The sequence below is a fragment of the Phocoena phocoena genome, chromosome 5 (assembly GCF_963924675.1).
Source record: "Phocoena phocoena chromosome 5, mPhoPho1.1, whole genome shotgun sequence".
In the NCBI taxonomy this organism is placed as follows: domain Eukaryota; kingdom Metazoa; phylum Chordata; class Mammalia; order Artiodactyla; family Phocoenidae; genus Phocoena; species Phocoena phocoena.
Window position 1 is genome coordinate 5,840,363 of NC_089223.1, and position 27,270 is coordinate 5,867,632.

Here is a 27,270-nt window from a genome sequence, read left to right on the forward strand (position 1 = left end):
TCTTTGGATGTTTGTTTGTTTTGTGCCTCAAACTATCATGTCTGAAACTGAACTCCTCTCCTTTTCTGCTTCTCAGTGTGTTCTCTCCACAGTAAATGGTACTAGCATCTACCCAGTTTTCTAAATCAGAAACTTGAGATCAGATCTATAGGTACTTAATCATCAAGTCCTGTTTGATTTACTTTCAAAATACTTTAAAAAATCCATCTACTTCTTTTTATTCTCATGGCCACCATCACCTCTTTCCTGAGACACCGCGCTGGCTTTCTAACTGGGTTCATTCAGCTTCCGTCTTGCCCTTCCTACCTGTTTTCCAAAAGTAGCTTGAGTGTTCTTCCAAAACACAAAAGTGACAGTGTTGTTCTTTTACTTAAAAGTCTACGGAAACTTCCCCTTGTCATTGGAACACTGTCCAAACTCCTAACTGTGGCTGATAAAGACCCCGTGGTTGGCTCCCACCCCCTCCTCCTGCTTCCCTGAGGGGCTACAGGGAAATCCTTTTCTTCCGAATCACTCATCTCTGCGTGCTCACTTGTATCTCTTCTCTTTGCTTCTCCTTTGAATTGTTCCTTAATTATTAGTTTCACAGGGAAACCTGCTTTGTTCTACTAGATCAGTATGTTCCTTTAGCTTTGTTTATTCACGTTTTTTTTTTTTTTTACATTTGCCTGTTTGACTATTTGTTTTACCACCTGGAATATAAGTTCATTAGGGATGAGACCATTACTGCATTTTCCACTGTATTTCCAGCTTCTAGCACCTAGCTGTGATACAGAGTAAATTCCCAAGAAATAGTTGCTCAATGTGTGAATGAACAAGTGGGCACACAGATATGATGACAGGGATAAGGAAAAGGTCCATTTAAAGCACAATTTTCTTAGGAGCTCAGGCCTATGATTCAAAAATAATCTAAATCAATTTTCTAAACCCCAGTGCTTTGTCAAAACGCATGGTTCTGTTGCTTTTGAAAGGCAGTCTTCTGCTACGAACACTTGGGAGTTTTAGAAATTTTGTCTCTACTTTCCCATACCCAGATCAAAATTATTGCAACAATTAAACAAGTCAACATATAGACTATTTTTATCATTTTCTCATCCAATTTGCCTCAAAATTTTTTCTTAATGAAGGTGAAGGCTAGAGAAAAATAACATAAAGTATACCTTCAAGTTCACCATCCAACCCAAGATAGATCTAAAATATTACCAGGAATTATTATTTACTTTTGGGCTCTTCCTGTTTTAATGAAACCATTGAAAGAATTCAATATTCCCTCTGTCACCCAATTCCCATTATAGTACCCATGTTTTTTGCAAGTCTCCTCTCTTAGGTTTCACTGATTACAAAGCCATTCCAAAAGTTCCGTGTGAGCCATTGCTAAATTCCCAAGTTATTCTGAGTACTGCGTAGGGCACAGAATAGGTGTGAGACATGAGTCCTACCTTCAAGGAGCTTGTTGTGTAGAGAAAAGGGAACGAACACACTTGAAAACACTAAAAAAATGACTGAATACTAAAGACGTGATGTTGAGAATAAAGGTTATGGGAATTGTAAGAAGGAAAATGTCACCATGAACCAGAATACTTTGGAAAGGCTTCATGGACGAGGATAAACATGAGAAAGCATATCTAAATCTGGGCGTTTGGAGAGGAAGAGAAAGACATTTAGGAAGGAAAGAACTGCATTTGATGGTGGTTGAACACTACTACCGTTTTGTTTTTTTTTTTAACTGAAGTATAGTTGATTTACAACGTTGTGTTAATTTCTGCTGTACAGCAAAGTAATTCAGTCATACATATACATATATATTCTTTTTTATATTCTTTTCCATTATGGTTTATCCCAGAGCATTGAATATAGTTCACTGTGCTGTACAGTAGGACCTTGTACTGCATTTTTTTTGTTTTTTCCTGCTCATAATTCTTTTCCCACTTCTTCTGGTATAGTGCTGTTCTTTTTGGTGTTCACGTGTTCTTTCCCCAATTCGTAAGGTTCTGAAGGGGTTGCCCATAGCCATATTTTAAATCCAACCTTCCCACCCAAGGACTGGGTCCAAGCATAACAACCCATGCCCTGGTGACAGCGATTAGCCCATGGATGTGACCTAAGGCAGGCGAATTCTATTCCTTCTCTGGGATTTCATGTAACTGCTTGAAGAGAACATTTCCCTTTTCTGTTAAGCCACTGCTGGTAAAATGTAAGCCTGCCACTGTCTCTGACCACAATGTTTCTTTCTTCTGCTGTACAGAGGAAGCTTGTCTGCAGTCAGAGAAAATAAGAACCACACAGAGAAGGAGAGAGAGTGAGGGAACCACATTGCTTGACTCTCTGGAGGCCCCGAGGGCATCTGTGTACCCGGATTTTCTATTTCTGTGGCTAAGACATCAAGCTCATTTGAACTGGTTTCAGCCCATCTTAACCTGAGAGACAAGTCCTGACCAAAACGGAGGGTAAACAGTGGATGTGGAGAGAGAACAGATGTGTAGAGTAGAGTCACAAAGGGATGGTGGTAACGGGTAAGAAGACCCAGATCAAAGCAGTATCTGGAGGAAGTGGCAGAACTTGGTTGGGACCAGATATACCCAATGAGAAGAAAACACTGTCAAAACTGGAATTCAGGGGATCTGTGAACTCACTGACAGAAGTGGGTATAGATGAGATGAGGAAGTGTGTCTGAAGGGAAACAATAGTCAAACCATGACAGCTGAGTTCCTGGTAAAGTTGGGACTTTGTCAGTCTATGGTTTTAGCTTGATGACCTGTCCCACGCTGGTATGACAGCATGAAATACAGGAAAGTGATCTGATTTGGTGCTTTTTATGTCAGCACTCGGCAGAGGATGACAGAAAACTCTAATTATGCTTCCCAAACTCAGCCTTTCCCACAGAAAGCCCAGGGAGAATCTGTAGCATCGAACAGTGGTTCTCAAAACGTGGTCCCTGGATCAACTGCATCTGTATCACTTGGGAATGTTTTAGAAATGCAAAGTCATGGGCACAACCCCAGAGGAAGGGCATCAGAATCGCTGGGGGTGGGGACAGTGGTCTGCCTTTTACAGGCCCCATAGCTGATACTGATATCCACCAGCTGCTCGTGAAGAATATTCTTTACATGGGACTCCACTGCAGGAGACGTAATCCACCACTTACTCCTATGATTTCACATAGGAAGAATGACTCCCTTCAAAAAATTTATTTTCCCTAAATCTATTCAATCAAAAACTGTATGTTGAGTATGTGCTATCTACCAGGCACTGTTCCAGGCACTTTGGATGCTGCAGGGAGCAAACCTGATACCGTCAAACACAAAAATACATAGATGTTGGCAATTAAAAATTATGCTATGGTAACTGAATCACAATGCTGTCCACCTGAAACTAACACAACATTGTAAATCAACTATATTCCAATAAAATAAAAAAAAATGATGCGATGGAAGTGAAGGGGACCTGAGTGTCGGTTAGGGAATCACAAAAGTTTCCCTAAAGAAATGACATTTAAATCAAGAAAGAATGACCAGGAGTTAGCCTGGTGAAGGGCAGAGCAGGTAATGTGAAGGCATCCCAGGCCCTGAAAGGGACAGGCCTGGCTCTTTCAGAGACCTGAAGAGAGACCGGCATGAGTAGGTCATTGTCAATAATGCTGTTGAAGCTGGGTAGGCAGGTCAGATAGATCATGCAGGGCCTTGTAAATCCTATTAAAGATTTTGAGCTTGCCACTGACGGCAACTAAGAGGCTACTGACAAGTTTCACGCATGAGCTAACATGATTTTTTTTAATGTAAATTTTCTATTAAAAAAAGGCAAAGCCTTTCCTACTCCACAAGTGTGGGTGTGATAGCATGATGATTTAAATTCCCTCTAAGTTATAGGAAGGTGGTAGAGAAACTTTCTCTGCGCGAGGCTTTGATGAGGGTCAAGAGTGGGTAGAGCGTCCCTGTGGGACTAAATGCCAGGAAGAAAAAAGGAAGAAGGGCTTAGGAGCTTCTGCTTTGTGGTTGTAGCTGAGACTCATCCTGCCTGTCCATGTCAAGCGGCAGGAGTGCGAGTTCATCTTCCTCCGTACGCAGGGGACCCTGGTGCTCGGGCTGGGTCTATACAGAGGCTTTTTTCCTACACACGATCTCATATAGAGGCTTCATTCACTTCCCAGGCATCTCAGTCACCTCCCTGAGAATGATACCCAAATCTGTATGTCCTCCATGACCTTGAGGTTTTCGTTTTTAATATCTTGATGCGATTGCCCTGTGCTCATACACGACGCTAATGACCATTGCAAACACGCAGCTCTTTAGTGTTGGTCTGTGTATATAGTCCACTACTGCCTGAAAACTCACACAGACCCAGCCGTGACTGCCCTCCTGCATTTCAGTGACGTGACTCACGTTATCTGCTCGACAGCCGACCCTGGGACGGCACCGTCACCACAAATAGCCTGCCTGCAATTCAACTCATCATGTCTTTCCCTAACCAACTGGCCTCTGACCTCCTCTGCCTCTGTCAGTAACATCGGCTTTTACTACCTCCCAGCTTCCAAGGTCTGGAGACTTTCTTGACTTCTTTGTCTTCTGCCCTCACCGACTGCAAGCACTAAGATTGCTCTTGATGGCCTGGGGGAGGGGGACGGCGGGGGGGGGGGGGGGGGGCGGGGGGAACCCTGCTCACCTGGAGGGATCCCACTCACCTGGGGGGATGCAAATGCCTGCATGCCATTTGTTCCTCCCTTTCATTCCCCTTTACCATCCTCATCCTACTCACCCCGAAGTAGGCTGCTTCCACCACATCACCACTCCTCCTCCTCAATCTAGGTCCCTTTCCAGTACATCACTGGCGTCACTGTGACTACTCTTACGAGTTGTTCTTCATCAAGCCTATTTCATTTAGCAAAGGCTGTTCTACATTATTTTTTTTACAGTGGAATCTTCTTTTTTTTCCTTAAAGGAATGTTATATAGAACCCCAACCCTCTGGTTAAAGATGGGCTAACGGGAACACAATTGCCTTGATCTGTCCTCGGCAGCCTCTTTGGCACCCAGAGGCTCAGCAAGGCAGTTTGAAAACAGGGGTGCACGGAACAGAGTTAAGCTCCTTGGAAGGATATGCATGTTTCCTTCACAATGTCTTTTTAAAAAATATTCTAGTTATCCATCTATGCAAACCTTCTAACCCAGTCACACAGTTCACAAAGAGTTCCCAGGTGCACAGCGGCATTCCCTAGTCCCCTGCCTGGGCCCTGCCTTGAGGGCCTGGATGCAGGCCGTGCATCTCTGCCAGGCTAACTTCTCCTTTTCTCAGCCCCAATCCCACCTCTCAAGGGGTTCCTGGATTATGTCAGCTCTCAGCAATTTTTCTTTCTCCAAATTCCTGTAGTATTCCTCTTCTTAAACTTACCCTGTGCTATCTTGAACATTCATCTTTTCGGGTATACATTTGATTTCTTCCACTAGAAAACAGGCCACTTAAGGGAAGAATCAAGTCTTCTATCACTTTATCCCCAGCTCCCGGTATAATATACGGCTCATAGGATTTGCTTAGTGGGTGTATTTTGACGATAACCCACAGTAAGAAATAATAACTATAGGTCCATCGATCTCACTTTCATTAATAGAAGTCTATGTTAAATATTCTGTCTTTGAAAATGTTCCTCCAGAGCAGTGCTTTTAACTTCAGAGAGCCAGCCACTATGACTTTAATTACAATCATTACTTTTTTCTCCAATTACCGTTAAGCCTACAACTAACTTTTCTGACTCTCTTTCATTAAATTACTCTGGAAATAGATTTGGGGAATAACCACAGATGTCTGTGACTGGGGGGGTTCTTCATCTAGACTAGAAATAGTGTTTTAGTCCATCCCCAGACATTTTAGCAAAGTCACACTTAAATCATAGTCAAAAGATTACAAGAAACTTACTTGTATTAGTATCTAAGTCAAATGGTGTCACTTCTGTTTTAAACCACTTAGCGTGTTTTACAGGGCGCTCTCCACCTCTCTAGCCTCAGCTCCACCACCTCCCTCCCCCCCCCGCCCCACCCCCCATTCCCCCCCACTACCCGCCCCCACACCCCCAGCAGCATTCAGCTCTCAGTTCCCTGGAGCCCTGCTGGCATGCTGCCTGGATGGCCTTCCCTGCTCTTTCCTTGATCAGTTCCTGTCATGCTTGAGCCTCAGTCAGCCTGTCATTTCCTTAAGAGAGTCCTTCTCTGATCTCCCAGCATAGGTAAACCTTCCACATTATAAGCTCCTACATTCCTTCTCACAATTGTAATTAACTGTGAAATAGCTTTCGTGTCTGTTATTCCCATCAGGTTGTAAGCTCTAGATGTCAGAGACCCTACAGATCTTATGCATGTAATAGTTTCAGTGCCTGATGCATTATAAACGCCTGAGTGAATAAATGAACGAACATTTTATGAATGACTATTTCACAAAACTTTTGGAGGAACAAACCATTACAATATTATTTACATCCAGAGCTTAATCCTCCTTCTCGTCCTGCCCTGAATGTACACAGGAGGTGTTCTCTGGGTCACGTGATTCACACGAAACATACATGTTTTATAAAATAACTTCAACTTTCATAAAAATAAGCCCCCAAAACCAAGCATTATGCAACAAAAACACCACTTGCTCCCAAACAGAATCCAAGCAACTTAAATGACTGGGTATAATAGGAAAATCCAAAATATTTGTTTTGTTTAACATTGTCTTATTTGTGCATACTAGCCTGGATAGTTACATCATTCTTTTAAATTTTAGGTTATTTTGAAAATTGTATCCAGTCGGGTAAAAAGTGCAAACAAGCAGTTTCATAGCTATGGATTGTCTACACATTGAAAACTTTTAGTACACAATTATCACCAAAGTTAATATGGTCTCCTTCCCCGAAGGCCCCAGCAACCCCGCAGACATGTCCGTGACTTGTTTCTGTGCCCTTTCAGTCTCGAATTATCCTGCCGAGTCAGATAACTGGAGAACAAATTAGCACCAACTGCAGAGGAAATTTTTCGGATACAAAAATCTGACCTTAAACCCCCCAAGCCCTGAATATCCTCTGTCAGAGTGCTAACAGTTCACCAGATTTGCACTGAAGAGTCTAAGGTTTCACGCTCTCACTCATGTTTCCTCCACAATTCTTGTCTTACCGAGAGTAGGGATAGGACTCAATTGGTTTGTCAGTTTTTTGACCAGGATAAGTCATTATTCAGTTGAAAGAAGGGGGAGGGGAAATCTAACTGTATTCTGGAACAGCATTCAAACCCATGGATACTTGTGCATTGTTCTTCCCAGCCCTTTGCTCGTTTTATCACCCTGTATCCAATTGGACAAACAACAGTATGAATAAAGGTTATGTTTTGAGGGTAGGTGACACACACACACACGTAATTCACAGCAGGAGGAGATATAGTTGGATGTAATCAAGTCTTTCTCTGGAGTGACTGACCTGCATGCTTTTAAATGATCAGACCCATCATGGTAGGTGGCAGGAGGCTTCTGAAGGAATCCTGCATCCTCCACAGGCTTGCCACCTTCTTTGACTGCCAGCATTTCAGTGCTGGAACCTGTCTCTGAAAACATTCTCTTGGTTGTTTCATTTTGCCCAGGACTGTGCAAGAGCCGAGGATCCCTGTGGTGGCACCTGCCTCTGCTTTCCTCATCCTTCCTTGACGGTCTCTTAATGTCAGAGGACCGTCTTGGCAGGGAAACACTGCATCCTTGGTATGTTGGGCCTTTTCCTCTGCGGAGATTTGAAGAGTAGCTCTCACACTCGGTCAGCTCCGGGTGCTTTTTATCTCTGGATCCTAAATGTACTGGATGGATTTCATTAGGAGCAGAAGATTCATCCAAGCTTCCACTTGGCTTCTTATTTCTCCTTCTCCGAGACAGGCGGAACCTCACTTGGGCTCTTCGTTTTGCCTGAATCCAGTGACTCTCATCGGTGGACGATGAATCTGAAGAATCTGTGTGAGTCTCACTCCATCGGTGGCTGGGGATTTGGAGGTGAAAATCCTTGCTTCTCCCTTTCACTTGTTCTTCTGTGCGCTCATACCTCAGAGCAGCCCTCCTCTTCCTCCTAGGCCTCTGTTTTACTGATTTCTTACCAGACTCCTTCCTAGCAGGGCTCAGCACCACGACAGGGGTGCTTTGCTCAAATGAGGCTTCTGACATGTCATGTAAGATGGCAGATCTAGACAAAGCAGCAGGCGAAGGATGGAGAATGGGAATGGAGAGGAAAGCCATGGGAAAACAGAGAGAGAGAGCGATGAAAATGACAGCACGGACCCAAAGTTGGTAAATAAAGATCAAATGAGGGAAATGCACTAAGGGAGAAAAATTAGGCTGGTATAAATTATCCACGGACAATGTAAGGCAGAGGCAAGAGTCACACAGTCTCAGCAAACACAGCAAGAGTACAAAGCAACGGTCTAAAAACACACCAAATGGGATCATTTGCTGGGCACTTACCTGCAGATGTCCTGAGTGGATGGACAGACAGACAACCTTGACTGGCTCCTGGGAGCTGTCCCTGTGGTCGGGCTGCTCGCCTGGAGAAACAAGTTAGATAATTTGGCATCTTGGTTAAGGTAATACATGGTCGATATCTTGCTTTTTTTCCACATATTTAAAAAATTACAACAAATGTGGCTGCCGGTCATGTTGCTCGTAAGGCAGCTCACAGGATATAGGAAGTCGGAGGGCCGGTTTTGCAAAAGTAAAACTGATTTGAGGAACTTGGAACAGCTGAGATGCTGTACCACTTTGCTGTTTCTTCATTTGTGAGAGAGGAAGATGATTCCAGAAGTTTCTATTCTATTTACTGTAAACTTTTGAGGGGAATGGTTCAATTTGCCTTGGGAACAAATAGGCAACCCTTGAATAGCCTATGATAGAAAGGACACAATGTCTATTATGTGACCAGGATGATAATAATCCGGGAAGCTTAAATAATCAAATAGCCCTTAGATTGCTAGATACTGCCTGGGGTTAACATTGTCACTTTAAGGCCCCATGAGATGATATATTTAAAAACACTTCATAATATTTAAAAGCCTGCAGTGATTATTATTACTTCATCATCGACACTAATAAAATCTACCCATTGCAACATTATTGAACCTTTGTATCTTTTAACCTAAGATAAGAGAGCCTGAAATTATGCAGATTGTTGGCACAAATCTGAGTCCATTTCATGAAACTCCTATCTTTGAAACACAGCATTTTCTTCACTATTTTGACTTATTTAACTGTTGTATTTAGTACAGACAATAATGACAAATCAAAAGCTCGACTGTATTGAGAATTTACTGTGCATAAGGCACGGGGCTGTGGTTTATCTACTCTCCCTTTAATCCTTACAATAATCTCACAAAACAGAAATACTAGTAACTAACAGTTCTGAGGGAATATTATGTGCCAGTCACTGTCCTAAGTAATTTTCATATGTTCATTCATCAATACTCACAAGAAACACATGTGGCGCACACTAGAATTATTTCCATGTTACAGATGAGGAAACTGAGGAATTGGTGCTGCTCTGTGCTAGTAGGTGGTAGAGCAGGGCTTTGGGTTAGAAATCCTGCTGCTCTATCTGCTCTCATTCCCACCTAGAAAGGCACCCCTCTCCTTTACATAGAGGTAACTGCGGGAGTCCCAGGTCCAGATTTAGGCCATTCTGACTGCACAGATGAAGTTGCCGCAAAGAAAATAATAGTAAAGGTAGAAAGATTAACCCCAAATTTCAAAGTAGTTCTAAAACTCTCCATATTAAAGATATATACATAGAAATCAACTACAAGAAAAAACTGCAAAAAAAATTTTAAAAAACACCTAAATATGTGGAGGCTACACAATATGCTACTAAACAACCAAGGTATCACTGAAGAAATCAAAGAGGAAATAAAAAAATACCTGGAGAAAAATATGGAAACACAATCATTCAAAATCTCTGGGACTCAGCAAAAGCAATTCTAAGAGGAAAGTTTATAGCAATACAAGCCTACCTCGGGAAACAAGAAAAATCTCAAGTAAACAACTTATCCTTGGGCTTCCCTGGTGGTGCAGTGGTTGAGAGTCCACCTGCCGATGCAGGGGACACGGGTTCGTGTCCCGGTCCGGGAAGATCCCACGTGCCGCGGAGCGGCTGGGCCCGTGAGCCATAGCCGCTGAGCCTGCGTGTCCGGAGCCTGTGCTCCACAATGGGAGAGGCCACAACAGTGAGAGGCCCACATATCGCAAAAAAAACAAAACAAAAACACCAAAACGTATCCTTATACCTAAAGGAACTAGATAAAGAAGAACAAACAAAAGCCAAAGTTAGTAGAAGGAACGATATAATAAAGATCAGAGCAGAAATAAACAAACTAGAGACTAAAAAAAAAAAAAGAGAGAGAAAAAAATAGAAAAGATCAATGAAACTAACAGCTGGTTCTTTGGAAAGATAAGCATAATTGATAAACCTTTAGCCAGACTCATCAAGAAAAAAAGAGAGAGGGCCCAAATCAATAAAACGAGAAATGGAAAAGGTAAATTACAACCAACCCCACAAAAATACAGAAGAGCGTAAGAGACTACTATGAACAACTATATGCCATGAAAATGGACAACCTAGAAGAAATGGGCAAATTCTTAGAAATGTACAATCTCCCAAGACTGAACCAGGAAGAAATAGATAATATGAACAGACCGACTACCAGTAATGAAATTGAATCCATAGTTAAAAAACTCCCAACAAACAAAAATTGAAGATCAGATGGCTTCACAAGTGAATTCTACCAAACATTTAGAGAAGAGTTAATACCTATCCTTCTCAAACTATTCCAAAGAAATTGCAGGGGAGGGAACACTTCCACACTCTTTCCATGAGTTCAGCCTCACCCCGATACCTAAACCAGACAAAGATATCACACAAATAAGAAAATTCAGGCCAATATCACTGATGAGCACAGATGCAAAAATCCTCAGCAACAATACTAGCAAACTGAATCCAACAGTACATTAAAAGAATCATACACCATGATCAAGTGGGATTTGTCCCACAGATGCAAGGATTTTTCAATATCTGCAAATCAATCAATGTGATACACCACATTAACAAATTGAAGAATAAAAATCATATGATCATTATCAATAGATACAGAAAAGCTTTTGACAAAATTCAACATCCATTTATGACAAAAACTCTCCAGAAAATGGGCATAAATGGGAATATACCTCGACATAATGAAGGCCATATATGACAAACCCATAGCTAACATCACACTCAATGGTGAAAAGCTGAAAGCATTTCCTCTAAGATCAGTAACAAGACAAGGATGTCCACTCTTGTTATGTTTATTTAACATAGCTTTGGAAGTCCTAGCTTCTGCAATCAGAGAAAAAAATAATAAAAGGAATCCAAATTTAAAAGAAAGAAGTAATACTGTCACTGTTTGCAGATGACATGATACCATACACAGAAGATCCTAAAGACAACACCAGAAAACTAATAGAGCTAATCAATGAATTCAGTAAAGTTTCAGGATACAAAATTAATATACAGAAATCTGTTGCATTTCTGTATTAATAATGAACTATCAGAAGGAGAAATTAAGGAAACAATCCCATTTACCATCACCTTGAAAAGAATAAAAACTGGAATGAAACTACCTAGGAATAAAGCTACCTAAGGATGTAAAAGACCTTTACTTGGAAAACTATAAGACACTAATGAAAGAAATTGAGGACGACACAAACAGATGAAAGATATACCACATTCATGTACTGGAAGAATTAATATTGTTAAGATGACCATACTACCCAAGGCAATCTACAGATTCAGTGAAACCCCTATCAAAATACCAAGGGTATTTTTCATAGAACAGGAACAAATAACTTTAAAATGTGTGCAGAAACACAAAAGATCCCCTATAGCCAATAATATCTTCAGAAAGAAGAACAGAGCTGGAGGAGTTAGGTTTCCTGACTTCAGACTATACTACAAAGCTACAGTAATCAAAACAGTATGGTACTGGTACAAAAACAGAAAAATAGATCAATGGAATAGAACAGAGAGTCCAGAAATAAACCCATGCACTTATGATCAATTAACCTATGACAAAAGAGTCAAGAATATACAGTGGAGAAAAGACAGTCTCTTCAATAAGTGGTACTGGGAAAACTGGACAGATACATATAAAGAATGAAATTAGAACATTTCCTCACACCATATACAAAAAAAAAAAAACAAACCTCAAAAAACCCCAAAAACCCCTCAAAATGGATTAAAGGCCCAAACGTAAGACATAAACCATAAGACTCCTAAAGGAAAACATATAACACTCTTTGACATAAATTGTAACAGTATTTTTTTTGATGTATCCCCTAAAGCAAAGGAAATAAAAGCAAAAATAAACAAATGGGACCTAATTAAACTTAAAAGCTTTTGCAGAGCAAAGGAAACCATAAGCAAACAAAAAGACAACCTACTGAATTGGAGAAAATATTTGCAAATGATATGACAGATAAGGGGTTGATATGAAACATATAAACAGCTCATGCAACTCAACATCAAAAAACAAACAACCTGATTATAAAAATGGAAAGAGGACCTGAATAGCCATTTTTCTAAAGAGGACATTCAGATGGCCAAGAGACACATGAAAAGATGCTCAACATCACTAACCATCAGGAAAATGCAAATCAAAACTGCAATGGTATATCACCTCACACATAGCGAGACGACTATCATCAAAAAGAAAACAAAAGGCAAGTTTTGGAGAGGATGTGGAGAAAAGGGAACACTCCTACACATTGCAGCCATTGTGGAAAACTATATGGAGGTTTCTCAAAACACTAAAAATAGAATTACCACACATGACAGAGCAATTTCACTCTTGGGCATACATCTGAAAAAAACAAAAACACTAATTCGAAAAGATACAGTGTTCACAGCAGCATTATTTACAACTGCCAAGATATGGAAGCAACCTAAGTGTCCATCAACAGATGAACGGATAAAGAAGATAATATTCAATGGAATATTACTCAGTCATAAAAAAAGAAAATTTGCCATTTGCAGAAACATGGATGGACTTGGAGGGTATTACGCTATGTGAAATAAGTCAGAGAAAGATAAATACTGTATGATATCATTTCTATGTAGAATCTGAAAAATAACACAAAATTTTTTTATTGTCATATTTTTTTTATATGGTGAATATAACAAAAAAGAAACAGACTCAGATATAGAAAACAAACCAGTGGTTACCAGTGGGGAGAGGGAACAGGCGAGGGACAAGATAGGGGCAGGGGATTAATAGGTACAAACTACTACGTATAAAGTAAGTATGCTACAAGGATATATTCCACAATGCAGGGAATACAGCCAATATTTTATAATAACTATAAATGGAGTGTAACTTTTAAAAATTGTGAATCACTATGTTGTACACCTGTAACTTACACAATATTGTACATCAAATATACTTCAATTTACAAAAAGTTAAAAAAAAAAAAAAGATAAAGGTAAATGCAGATGATTGTGGAATCCAGAGGAAAAGAAACTAATTCTAACTCAAAAGGTTAAGAAAACTTCAAGAGGAGGTACGGAAGGCTGAATAATACACCCCTTCACCCCAGCCAAGATGTCAACTTCTTAATCCCTGGAATTTGTGAATCTGTATCCTTACATGACAAAAGGGACTTTGCAGAGGTGATTAAGTTAAGGGCCTTGAGATGGGGAGATGGTCCTGCATTATCCAGGTGGGCCAGGTGTAATCAGGAGGATGCTTCTAAGAGTGAGGCAACAGAGTTAGGGTCAGAGAGAGAAGACATAAGGATGGGAGCAGAGGTTGGAGAGAGGGGGAGATGCTACATTTCTGCATTTGAAGATAAAGCGAGGGGGCTCTGAGTGAAGGAATGCAGGCAGCCTCTAGAAGCTAGAAAAGGCTACAAAATGAGCTCTCTCTAGAGGGTCCAGAAAAAATGCAGTCTTGCTGATATCTGGATTGTAGCCCAGTGAGACCCATGTTTGACTTCTGACCTCTAGAACTATAAGATGATACGTTTGTGTTGTTTTAAGACAAGTTTGTGGTAATTTGTTATAGCGGTCACAGGAAACTGATATAGGAGGTAACATTTTAGCTAAGCTTAAAGGGAAAGAAGGAGTTATTAAAGAAGAGATTAAAAATATTCTAGGCAGAGGAAGCAGTGTCCTGACAGGGAAGGATGGCATCCTCAATGTGTTCTAACAAACTGATCTACATTTGTGCACTTCTTTTTTAAAAATTTATTTTACTGACGCATAGTTGACTTATAATGTGTCAATTTCTGCTGTACATCAAAGTGATTCAGATATACATATATATTCCTTTTTACGTTCTTTTCCATTATGATTTATTGCAGGGTATGGAATATAGTTCCCTGTGCTATATGGTAGGACCTTGTTGTTTATCCATCCTATAATAGTTTGCATCTGCGAATCCCAAACTCCGAATCCTTCCCTCCTTCACCCCCCTCTCCCTTGTCAACCACAGGTCTGTTCTCTATGTCTGAGTCTGTTTCTGTTTCATAGATAAGTTCATTTCTGTCATATTGGAGATTCCACATACATGTGATATTATATGGTATTTGTCTTTCTCTTTTGGACTTCACTTAGTATGATAATCTCTAGGTCCACCCATATTGCTGCAAATGGCATTATTTCATTCTTTTTTATGCCTGAGCAGTATTCCACTGTATATATGTACCACATCTTCTTGATCCAATCATCTGTCGATGGACATTTAGGTTGTTTCCAAGTCTTGGCTACTGTGAATAGTGCTGCTATGAACATAGGGGTGCATGTATCTTTTTGAATTAGCATTTTGCCTGGATATATGCCCCGGAGTGGGATTGCTGGATCATACAGTAACTCTATTTTTAGATTCTGAGGAACCTCCATACTGTTTTCCCTAGTGGCTGCACCAATTTACATTCTTACCAACAGCGCAGGAGGGTTCCCTTTTCTCCACACCATCTCCAGCATTTGTTATTTGTAACATCTGCCCCCTTCTGACTTTTAACTTTCTGAGTCTTTTCTGTCAACCCATGAACATTGTGTATTTTTAAAGTCTTTGAACATCATCTTTGGACACCAGTCCGTGTTCGATTATCTCCTTCAATATTTGTACTAAAACTCACTTATTTCACGTTTTCTAATGTAGATCAACTTCATATCTACCCATCAAAAGCACAGCCAGTTTTTGTAAAAACAGAAGCATTTCTGTACTCGACGCAGTGAGCAGTAAGTTTTGTTAGATTGTGTACTGTTTATTTCACGTACACCCATTGAGGTTCATAGGAAGCTGTGCATACCGCAGGCACTGAATAAAAGCCACATGTGTGAAGTTTGCTCCTCATTCTGTTTTTAGAAAAGCAATGCACTAAATGTAAAATAGATAGCTAGTGGGCAGCAGCCGCATAGCCCAGGTAGATCAGCTCGGTGCTTTGTGACCACCTAGAGGGGTGGGATAGGGAGGGTGGGAGGGAGGAAGATGCAAGAGGGAGGGGATATGGGAACATATGTATATGTATAGCTGATTCACTTTGTTATACAGCAGAAACTAACACACTGTTGTAAAGCAATTACACTCCAATAAAGATGTTAAAAAAAAAAAGCAATGCAGCCCCAAAATGACCTTCAACCACTGATGATGTGACTATGAATGTGAACCACGATATGATGAGCATCATAATGGGTATCCATGGCTACTTAATGGTGCGTTAAAACCAATTCCACGAAGTTGCACAGGCAAAGGTGCTGCAATAGACATCATCATGATAAAATAAATTTTATAACCTCACAGGTCTGGGCAAATTCATGTTCTGCAATGGGAAGGTGATTTATCAATTAATAACGACAAAGAACATTAAAAAACATGCAGCTTTGGAGAGAGTTTTGGTCCACCATGACACTAAATCAAAGAACATTTATATCTATAACCCTGAAGGATTTTGAAGGGAACTGAAACTGTTCCTTGCTGCCACTCAGGAGTCTTGAAATAGCTCACATCCGGTGTTAGTCTGTACATACTGAGCGGGCAGCTGGGCTACTGCTGGAGCAGATGCTGCCAGCGCCTCCCTGGACCTTCGCCCTACCCTGAGTTCACTTGCCTGTGGACTGGCCCCCACTTGACTTCTCTGCCTGGGCCTTTCCTGGTGCCACGTGCACACGCTGGGTTGCACACAGGCACAGCCTGGAAATGCGGGATAACTTAAACCCCGGGGGACACTTCTTGGGTTGCAGTCAGTGGATAAGTGCCCTGGCTTATTCCATCTTCCCAGGGGCAGTTCTGAGAGGTGGCTGCCAGAGTTTCTCAAAAGGTCCTGAGCTGGATCAAGGCCCATTTGTTCACAGGTCATCAACACACTCTTTATTGGCATTTCCCCTTTCTCTGTCTTACTTTTTTCATGCCTTCTGTGCTTCCCAGAAAAACTACCTGCACCTGACAAAGACAGCACCTAAATTGACTGGAATCTATTGCACCAGCTGATGGATATGAAATTAATCTTGTGTCACTTTTGATTCATTTGCTCAGCAAACATGAATCAAGATCTATCATGTAATCAACACAATGCTGAGTTCTGGGAATAAAGAAATGGATGGCATCCTGACAGGGCTTCTTGTTTAGTGGAGAAGAGGTGTAAGTGAACAGGCAATTTTAACACAGTCTAGGGTATCCTGATAGTATAGTAGTGGGAGTTCTGACGAAGGAAGGGCACCTAATGGAGGGGGAAGCAGAGATTTAAAGGAAGTGTCCCAGAGAAGAGAAAACCTCACCTCAAAAGTGTGGTGTGGGTCATGTGGGTGAGGACTGTCCAGACGGGGAGAAGAGTGTGTCAGAGTAGAGTGGGGAGACCATGGCTTGTTATGGGAACCACAGAGCGTTTGGTAATGGCTGGAGGGAAGGTGGTGAGGGAGATAGGAAATGATACAAAGTCAGGAGAAAGAAGTAGATGGAGGTTTTATATGCCACATTAAAATGCGTTGGTTGTATACTCAAATAAATGGAGAGTCACTGAGATAATCAGCAGCAAATGGAAATGATTAAATTTGGGCACCAGAAAGCTCACTTTGGCAGCTGAGCATTGGAAGGTCCAGAACTAACAATAAATACGGAGAATTAGGATCTGTTATATCCAGGATACAGCGGGGAAGGAGGAAAGGAAGAGTTTAAGCAATACCATCCCAACTGGTTGTTTTATTTTTAAATATGATAAAAATTATTTGAAATATCAGCTGAAAAAAGTAACATGGGGAAATATCTAGGAAAATTCTTTAATAAGAGCTAAGTGAAATCAGAGTACTTTTACCAAATAGCAAACATACTGTGAAGTTTCAGAAATAAGAATATGTGGGTGGCAAAGATACATCATTAAAATAGAAATTTATTTATCTATATATCTATCTTTCTATACCGTTGCATATACCGTTGCATAAAGTTGCATTTCAACTTTTCGGTGGGGAAAGGCTAGGTTATTAAATAAATAGCATGGGCAGAATTACAGGGGAAGATGGCGGAAGAGTAAGACGCGGAGATCACCTTCCTCCCCACAGATACATCAGAAACACATCTACACATGAACAACTCCTACAGAACACCTACTGAACGCTGGCAGAAGACCTCAGACCTCCCAAACGACAAAACTCCCCCACGTACCTGGGTAGAGCAAAAGAAAAAAGAAAAAACAGAGACAAAAGAATAGGGACGGGACCTGCACCAGTGGGAGGGAGCTGTGAAGGAGGAAAGCTTTCCACATGTTAGGAGCCCCTTCGCGGGCGGAGACTGCGGGTGTTGGAGGTGGGGAGCTTCAGAGCCGCGGAGGAGAGCACAGCAACAGGGGTGCGGAGGGCAAAGCGGGGAGATTCCCACACAGAGGATCTGTGCCGACCGGCACTCACCAGCCCGAGAGGCTTGTCTGCTCACCGCCGGGGCGGGCGGGGCTGGGAGCTGCGGCTCGGGCTTCGGTCAGAGCGCCTGGAGAGGACTGGGGTTGGCGGCGTGAACACAGCCTGCAGGGGTTAGTGAACCACGGCTAGCCGGGAGGGAGTCCGGGGAAAAGTCTGGAGCTGCCGAAGAGGCAAGAGACTTTTTCTTACCTCTTTGTTTCCTGGTGCACGAGGAGAGGGGATTAAGAACGCTGCTAAAGGAGCTCCAGAGACGGGCGCGAGCCGCGGCTAAAAGCGCGGACCCCAGAGACGGGCATGAGACGCTAAGGCTGCTGCTGCCGCCACCAAGAAGCCTGTGTGCGAGCACAGGTCACTCTCCACAACCCCCTTCCGGGAGCCTGTGCCGCCCGCCACTGCCGGGGTCCCGGGATCCAGGGACAACTTCCCCGGGAGAACGCACGGCGCGCCTCACGCCGGTGCAACGTCACGCCGCCTCTGCCGCCGCAGGCCCGCCCCGCACTCCGTGCCCCTCCCTCCCCCCAGGCCTGAGTGAGCCAGAGCCCCCGAATCAGCGGCTCCTTTAACCCCGTCCTGTCTGAGTGAAGAACAGATGCCCTCAGGCGACCTACATGCAGAGGCGGGGCCAAATCCACAGCTGAGCCCCGGGAGCTGTGCGAACAAAGAAGAGAAAGGGAAATCTCTCCCAGCAGCCTCAGGAGCAGCGGATTAAAGCTCCACCATCAAATTGATGTCCCCTGCGTCTGTGGAATACATGAATAGACAACGAATCATCCCAAATTGAGGAGGTGGATTTTGAGAGTAAGATTTATGATTTTTTTCCCCTTTTCCTCTTTTTGTGTGTATGTGTATGCTACTGTGTGAGATTTTGTCTGTATAGCTTTGCTTCCACCATTTGTCCTAGGGTTCTATCCGTCCGTTTTTTTGTTGTGTTTATAAAAATTTTTTTTCTTAATAATTATTTTAATAACTTTTTTTTGTTTTTGTTGTTTTCTTGTTTCTTGCGGTACGTGGGCCTCTCACTGTTGTGGCCTCTCCCGCTGTGGAGCACAGGCTCCGGAAGCGCAGGCTCAGCGGCCATGGCTCACGGGCCCAGCCGCTCCACGGCATGCGGGATCCTCCCGGACCGGGGCACGAACCCGTGTCCCCTGCATCGGCAGACGGACTCCCAACCGCTGCACCACCAGGGAAGCCCTTAATAACTTAATTTTATTTTATTTAATCTTTCTTTCCCTCCCTCCCTCCCTCCCTCCCTCCCTCTCTCTCTCTCTCTCTCTTTCTTCTTTTTCTCACTTTTATTCTGAGCTGTGTGGATGAAAGGCTCTTGGTGCAGCAGCCAGGAGTCAGTGCTGTGCCTCTGAGGTGGGAGAGCCAACTTCAGGACACTGGTCCACAAGAGACCTCCCAGCTCCACATAATATCAAACAGGGAAAATCTCCCAGAGATCTCCATCTCAACACCAGCACCCAGCTTCACTCAACGAGCAGCAAGCTACAGTGCTGGACATCCTATGACAAACAACTAGCAAGACAGGAACACAACCCCACCCATTAGCTCAGAGGCTACCTAAAATCATAAAAAGGCCACAGACACCCCAAAACACACCACCAGACAAGGACCTGCCCACCAGAAAGACAAGATCCAGCCTCATCTACCAGAACACAGGCACTAGTCCCCTCCACCAGGAAGCCTACACAACCCACTGAACCAACTTTAGCCACTGGGGACACACACCAAAAACAATGGGAACTACGAACCTGCAGCCTGCAAAAAGGAGACCCCAAACACAGTAAGATAAGCAAAATGAGAAGACAGAAAAACACACCACAGATGAAGGAGCAAGATAAAAACCCACCAGACCTAATAAATGAAGAGGAAATAGGCAGTCTACCTGAAAGAGAATTCAGAATAATGATAGTAAAGATGATCCAAATCTTGGAAATAGAATAGACAAAATGCATGAAACATTTAACAAGGACCTAGAAGAACTAAAGATGAAACATACAATGATGAACAACACAATAAGTGAACTTAAAAATACTCTAGATGGGATCAATAGCAGAATAACTGAGGCAGAAGAACGGATAAGTGACCTGGAAGATAAAATAGTGGAAATAACTACCGCAGAGCAGAATAAAGAAGAAAGAAAGAAAAGAACTGAGGACAGTCTCAGAGACCTCTGGGACAACATGAAAGCACCAACATTCGAATTATAGGGGTTCCAGAAGAAGAAGAGGAAAAGAAAGGGACTGAGAAAATATTTTAAGAGATTATAGTTGAAAACTTCCCTAATATGGGAAAGGAAATAGTCAATCAAGTCCAGGAAGCACAGAGAGTCCCATACAGGATAAATCCAAGGAGAAATACGCCAAGACACATATTAATTAAACTGTCAAAAAGTAAATACAAAGAAAACATATTAAAAGCAGCAAGGGAAAAACAACAAATAACACACAAGGGGATCCCCATAAGGTTAACAGCTGATCTTTCAGCAGAAACTCTGCAAGCCAGAAGGGACTGGCAGGACATATTTAAAGTGATGAAGGAGAAAAACCTGCAACCAAGATTACTCTACCCAGCAAGGATCTCATTCAGATTTGATGGAGAAATTAAAACCTTTACAGACAAGCAAAAGCTGAGAGAGTTCAACACCACCAAACCAGCTTTACAACAAATACTAAAGGAACTTCTCTAGGGAAGAAACACAAAAGAAGGAAAAGACCTACAATAACAAACCCAAAACAATTAAGAAAATGAGAATAGGAACGTACATATCGATAATTACCTTAAATGTAAATGGACTAAATGCTCCCACCAAAAGACACAGATTGGCTGAATGGATACAAAAACAGGAAACATATATATGCTGTCTACAAGAGACCCACTTCAGACCCAGAGACACATATAGACTGAAAGGGGATGGAAAAAGATATTCCATGCAGATGGAAACCAAAAGAAAGCTAGAGTAGCAATTCTCATATCAGACAAAATAGACTTTAAAATAAAGACTATTAGAAGAGACAAAGAAGGACACTACATAATGATCAAGGGATCGATCCAAGAAGAAGATATAACAATTGTAAATATTTATGCCTCCAACATAGGAGCACCTCAATACATAAGGCAAATACTAACAGCCATAAAAGGGGAAATTGACAGTAACACATACATAGTAGGGGACTTTAACACCCCATTTTCACCCATGGACAGATCATCCAAAGTGAAAATAAATAAGGAAACACAAGCTTTAAATAATACATTATACAAGATGGACTTAATTGATATTTATAGGACATTCCATCCAAAACCAACAGAATACACATTTTTCTCAAGTGCTCAAGGAACATTCTCCAGGATAGATCATATCTTGGGTCACAAATCAAGCCTTGGTAAATTTAAGAAAATTGTATCAAGTATCTTTTCTGACCACAACGCTATGAGACTAGATATCAATTACAGGAAAAGATCTGTAAAAAATACAAACACATGGAGGCTAAATAATACACTACTTAATAACGAAGTGATCACTGAAGAAATCAAAGAGGAAATTAAAAAATACCTAAAACAAATGATAATGGAGACACAACGACCCAAAACCTATGGGATGCAGCAAAAGCAGTTTTAAGAGGGAAGTTTATACCAGTACAATTCTACCTTAAGAAACAGGAAACATCTCGAATAAACAACCTAACCTTGCACTTAAAGCAATTAGAGAAAGAAGAACAAAAAAACCCCAAAGTTAGCAGAAGGAAAGAAATCATAAAAATCAGATCAGAAATAAATGAAAAAGAAATGAAGGAAACAATAGCAAAGACCAATAAAACTAAAAGCTGGTTCTTTGAGAAGATAAACAAAATTGATAAACCATTAGCCAGACTCATCAAGAAAAAACGGGAGAAGACTCAAATCAATAGAATTAGAAATGAAAAAGGAGAAGTAACAACTGACACTGCAGAAATACAAAAGATCATGAGAGATTACTACAAGCAACTCTATGCCAATAAAATGGACAACCTGGAAGAAATGGACAAATTCTTAGAAATGCACAACCTGCCAAGACTGAATCAGGAAGAAATAGGAAATATGAACAGACCAATCACAAGCACTGAAATTGAAAATGTGATTAAAAATCTTACAACAAATAAAGGCCCAGGACCAGATGGCTTCACAGGCGAATTCTATCAAACAGTTAGAGAAAAGCTAACACCTATCATTCTCAAACTCTTCCAAAATATAGCAGAGGGAGGAACACACCTAAACTAATTCTACGAGGCCACCATCACCCTGATACCAAAACCAGACAAGGATGTCACAAAGAAAGAAAACTACAGGCCAATATCACTAATGAACATAGATGCAAAAATCCTCAACCAAATACTAGCAAACAGAATCCAACAGCACATGAAAAGGATCATACACCATGATCAAGTGGGGTTTATTCCAGGAATGCAAGGATTCTTCAGTATATGCAAATCAATCAACGTGATACACCATATTAACAAACTGAAGGAGAAAAACCATATGATCATCTCAATAGATGCAGAGAAAGCTTTCGACAAAATTCAACACCCATTTATGATAAAAACCCTGCAGAAAGTAGGCAGAGAGGGAACTTTCCTCAACATAATAAAGGCCATATATGATAAATCCACAGCCAATATCATCCTCAATGGTGAAAAACTGAAAGCACTTCCACTAAGATCAGGAACAAGACAAGGTTGCCCACTCTCACCACTATTATTCAACATAGTTTTGGAAGTTTTAGCCACAGCAATCAGAGAAGAAAAGGAAATAAAAGGAATCCAAATCGGAAAAGAAGAAGTGAAGCTCTCACTATTTGCAGATGACATGATACTATACATAGAGAATCCTAAAGATGCTACCAGAAAACTACTAGAGCTAAACAATGAATTTGGTAAAGTTGCAGGATACAAAATTAATGCCCAGAAATCTCTGGCATTCCTATACACTAATGATGAAAAATCTGAAAGTGAAATCAAGAAAACACTCCCATCTATCACTGCATCAAAAAGAATAAAATATCTAGGAATAAACATACCTAAGGAGACAAAAGACCTGTATGCAGAAAATTATAAGACACTGATGAAAGAAATTAAAGATGATACAAATAGATGGAGAGATATACCATGTTCTTGGATTGGAAGAATCAACATTGTGAAAATGACTCTACTACCCAAAGCAATCTACAGATTCAATGCAGTCCCTATGAAACTACCACTGGCATTTTTCACAGAACTAGAACAAAAACGTTCACAATTTGTATGGAAACACAAAAGACCCCGAATAGCCAAAGCAATCTTGAGAACGAAAAACGGAGCTGGAGGAATCAGGCTCCCTGACTTCAGACTATACTATAAAGCTGCTGTAATCAAGGCAGCATGGTACTGGCAGAAAAACAGAAGGATAGATCAATGGAACAGGATAGAAAGCCCAGAGATAAACCCACGCACATATGGTCAGCTTATCTTTGATAAAGGAGGCAGGAATGTACAGTGGAGAAAGGACAGCCTCTTCAGTAAGTGGTGCTGGGGAAACTGGACAGGTACATGTCCAGGGATTAGATCACTCCCTAACACCATACATAAAATAAGCTCAAAATGGTTTAAAGACCTAAATGTAAGGCCAGAAACTATCAAACTCTTAGAGGAGAACATAGGCTGAACACTCTATTACATAAATCACAGCAAGATCCTTTTAGACCCACCTCCTAGAGAAATGGAAATAAAAACAAAAATAAACAGGTGGACCTAATGAAACTTCAAAGCTTTTGCACAGCAAAGGAAACCATAAACAAGACCAAAAGACAACCCTCAGAATGGGAGAAAATATTTGAAAATGAAGCAACTGACAAAGGATTAATCTCCAAAATTTATAAGCAGCTCATGCAGCTCAATAACAAAAAAACAAACAACCCAATCCAAAAATGAGCAGAAGACCTAAATAGACATTTCTCCAAAGAAGATATACAGACTGCCAACAAACACATGAAAGAATGCTCAACATTATTAATCATTAGAGAAACTACAATGAGATATCATCTCACACCAGTCAGAATGGCCATCATCAAAAAATCTAGAAACAATACATGCTGGAGAGGGTGTGGAGAAAAGGGAACACTCTTGCACTGCTGGTGGGAATGTCAATTGGTACAGCCACTATGGAGAACAGTATGGAGGTTCCTTAAAAAACTACAAATAGAACTACCATATGACCCAGCAATCCCACTACTGGGCATATACCCTGAGAAAACTATAATTCAAAAAGAGTCATGTACCAAAATGTTCATTGCAGCTCTATTTACAATAGCCTGGAGATGGAAACAACCTAAGTGTCCATCATCAGATGAATGGATAAAGAAGATGTGGCACATATATACAATGGAATATTACTCAGCCATAAAAGGAAATGAAATTGAGCTATTTGTAATGAGGTGGATGGACCTAGAGTCTGTCATACAGAGTTAAGTAAGTCAGAAAGAGAAAGACAAATACTGTACGCTAACACATATATATGGAATTTAGGGGGAAAAAAATGTCATGAAGAACCTAGGGGTAAGACAGGAATAAAGACACAGACCTACTAGAGAATGGACCTGAGGATATGGGGAGGGGGAAGGGTAAGCTGTGACAAAGTGAGAGAGTAGCTTGGACATATATACACTACCAAACGTAAAATAGATAGCTAATGGGAAGCAGCCGCATAGCACAGGGAGATCAGCTCGGTGCTTTGTGACCAGCTAGAGGGGTGGGGTAGGGAGGGTGGGAGAGAGGGAGACGCAAGAGGGAAGATATATGGGAAAATATACATATGTATAACGGATTCACTTTGTTATAAAGCAGAAACTAACACACCATTGTAAAGCAATTATACTCCAATAAAGATGTAAAATAAATAAATAGCATGGGCGAAAATGACTATAGTCGTTTAAAGCCTGATCCCTTCCTTACCATTTACACTGAAGTTTATGACTATAGTCGTTTAAAGCCTGATCCCTTCCTTACCATTTACACTGAAGTTTATCCCTTCCTTACCATTTACACTGAAAGACTTAAATGTAGTAAAATAAACAATAAAAGTATGAGAAGGAAACATAACTGATATGATATAATATTGTGGAAGGGAATATCTCTCTTAGGATGATATGGAACAAAAATTTCATACAGGAAAAGACAGGTAATCATAATAATTAAAAAAATTGAAACTTCTAATGTATAAAAAGGAAGCACATATACCTACACACCCATACTACCCCAGACAAAAGTCAAAGCCATAAATAATGCCATATTTCATACATATATGATAGCCAAATAGCTAATTTTCCTAGTATTCAGAGCTCCTGTACAGATCAAGAAAAATAAAATTGATTGCTCTTAGAGGCAAAGGAGTAAAACAGGTAGGTGACAGAGAAGGAAGTCCACATTTGCAGAAGAAATTCCAAAAGCCTTGTGTAAAAAAGATGGTCGATCTCAATAAGCAAAGAAATGCTGATTCTGCTAACAATGGCATTTACTTTCACTTATAAGATCAGCACATTCAAAAAAAATTGATAATACCCAGTGTACCTGAGGTGAGGGGACCAAGCATCGCTACGCATTGTTGAAGTAATCATAAATTGGCATGACTAATTTGGAGGGCAATTTGGTAAACTATTAAAATAGAAATTGTCTATGTTACTCAAGTCAGAAATTTTACTCATAGGAATCAACTTTGATAAAATACTTGCACAATTGGCCAAAGATATGTTCATTATAACAAGAAATTGGAAACAACACAAATGTTGTTATTTAAAATGAAATACATAAGCCATTAAAAGAATGAGATGCACACACATACAAACTCACACATACAGACATTTGAAGGATACATTTTTAAGTGAAAAGCTAAGTTTCAAAATTTTATATAGTGGGATCTCATTTGGGTAAATAACACTTTCATGATGTATGTTATCATATGACTAGGACACATTCAGAGGAGTACACATCCAGCCACCAACAGTGATTATCTTTGTAAGGCAGGATTATAACAAATCTTTATTCTTTAGGTTAAATATATCTATAATATTTAAAATCTTTAATTTTAATAGAAGTGAAAAGAACTTTTAAATCATATTAATGATGATGTGATAAATCACAACTATTAAAATCAAGAATCAAGAGTTGTGGGTGTTTTCCTCCAATATTTAAGTGATAAAGTCATGGCTTATTTAGCCTTTCTGAGCTCCACTTTGCTCCTTCAATTAAATGGAGTCAAGACAACATCTATATAAAAGGATTGTTAGGAAGAGAACATGAAATCATTGATCAGATAACTGCTTTTTGAAGGTCTAAGGGTTATAATAGGACACTGATTTTGAAACATTAGAATTTTTTTCTCTCTACATATAACTCAGTGATATCCCCTCTTTCAGAAAGAAGACATGTAACAACAGTCTTAATTCAATGGTTCTCAATCCTGGCTAAAATTTAGAACCACCAGGGAAGTTTTAAGAAAAAATACCTCCTTCCTGTGCCTGATTCCAGAATCTCTGAAGAATGGGGATGAGGGCATAGGACCTGACCATCAGTCTTCTTAAAGCTGTGACTCCATGTATATCGGAAGTTAAAGCTTAGGTTAAAGGGGACACTATTCTACCTTAAAGTTCATATTAGATTTTTCCCCCTGAGACTCCAGGGGTAATATTCTTGAAATCCTGATTTTTTTTTGAGAGAGAGTGAAAATATTTTCTGAATTCCCAAATCAGACTTTTATATATCTAGAGGAGATCTTGGACTTTGGTCATAACTTTACTACAACCTATAGTGTAGGGAGATGAGGGGAAGGGCTTAAAGGGAATTTACAGTTCGCAGGAATAGGAATCACGCTCTGCTTACCACTACTTGTGCTGAAGGGCAGGACAGGGACAGAAGACCAGGGATGACATTCCAGTGTGTGTCCCTCCCCATTTATCCCCCAACAGTACAATTTGGGGAGACGTGTGAGGACAGAGCAGGGTACGTGGCAGGCTCGCCAGGATAGGCTTGGGGGAAAACCTAGAGCGTGACGGCTCTTCCCTTCCCTGGAAAGACTTGTCTTTCAGATCAGCTTCCGGGTGGCCACGGGCGGTGCCTAGCCCGGCACCTGCTCCGGAGGTGGAGTGACTGGAGGTGGAGTGAGGGTGGGCCTGAGCAGCTCCCCTAGCTCCGCCTGGTGTGGGCCAAGCATCCGGAGGCCTTGTGCTTCTGCGAGTGTGTGAGATGGCCAGCCTCGGGGGTGGTAAGCGAGGGTCACCAGAGTTAAAGCTAACGTGACATCACACCAGAAGGCACAGAAAAGACTACCCAGGCAAGAGGC

The 27,270-nt window shown here is 41.0% G+C and overlaps 1 protein-coding gene across 2 annotated transcripts in view; it reads right to left on the bottom strand.

Moving 5' to 3' along the window:
• The window catches only part of MARCHF1 (membrane associated ring-CH-type finger 1), a 321,593-nt gene that overhangs the window by 77,653 nt on the left and 216,670 nt on the right, over positions 1 to 27,270 (bottom strand). Inside the window, exons 3-4 of one of the 2 annotated variants that reach the window (XM_065877972.1) lie at positions 8,460 to 8,539; positions 7,438 to 8,181 (exon numbers count right to left, since the gene is read on the bottom strand). In XM_065877972.1, coding sequence (XP_065734044.1) covers positions 7,438 to 8,181; positions 8,460 to 8,539 — 824 coding nt within the window. The remainder of the gene's footprint in view (positions 1 to 7,437; positions 8,182 to 8,459; positions 8,540 to 27,270) is intronic. The other variant, XM_065877973.1, reaches the window with a different exon arrangement.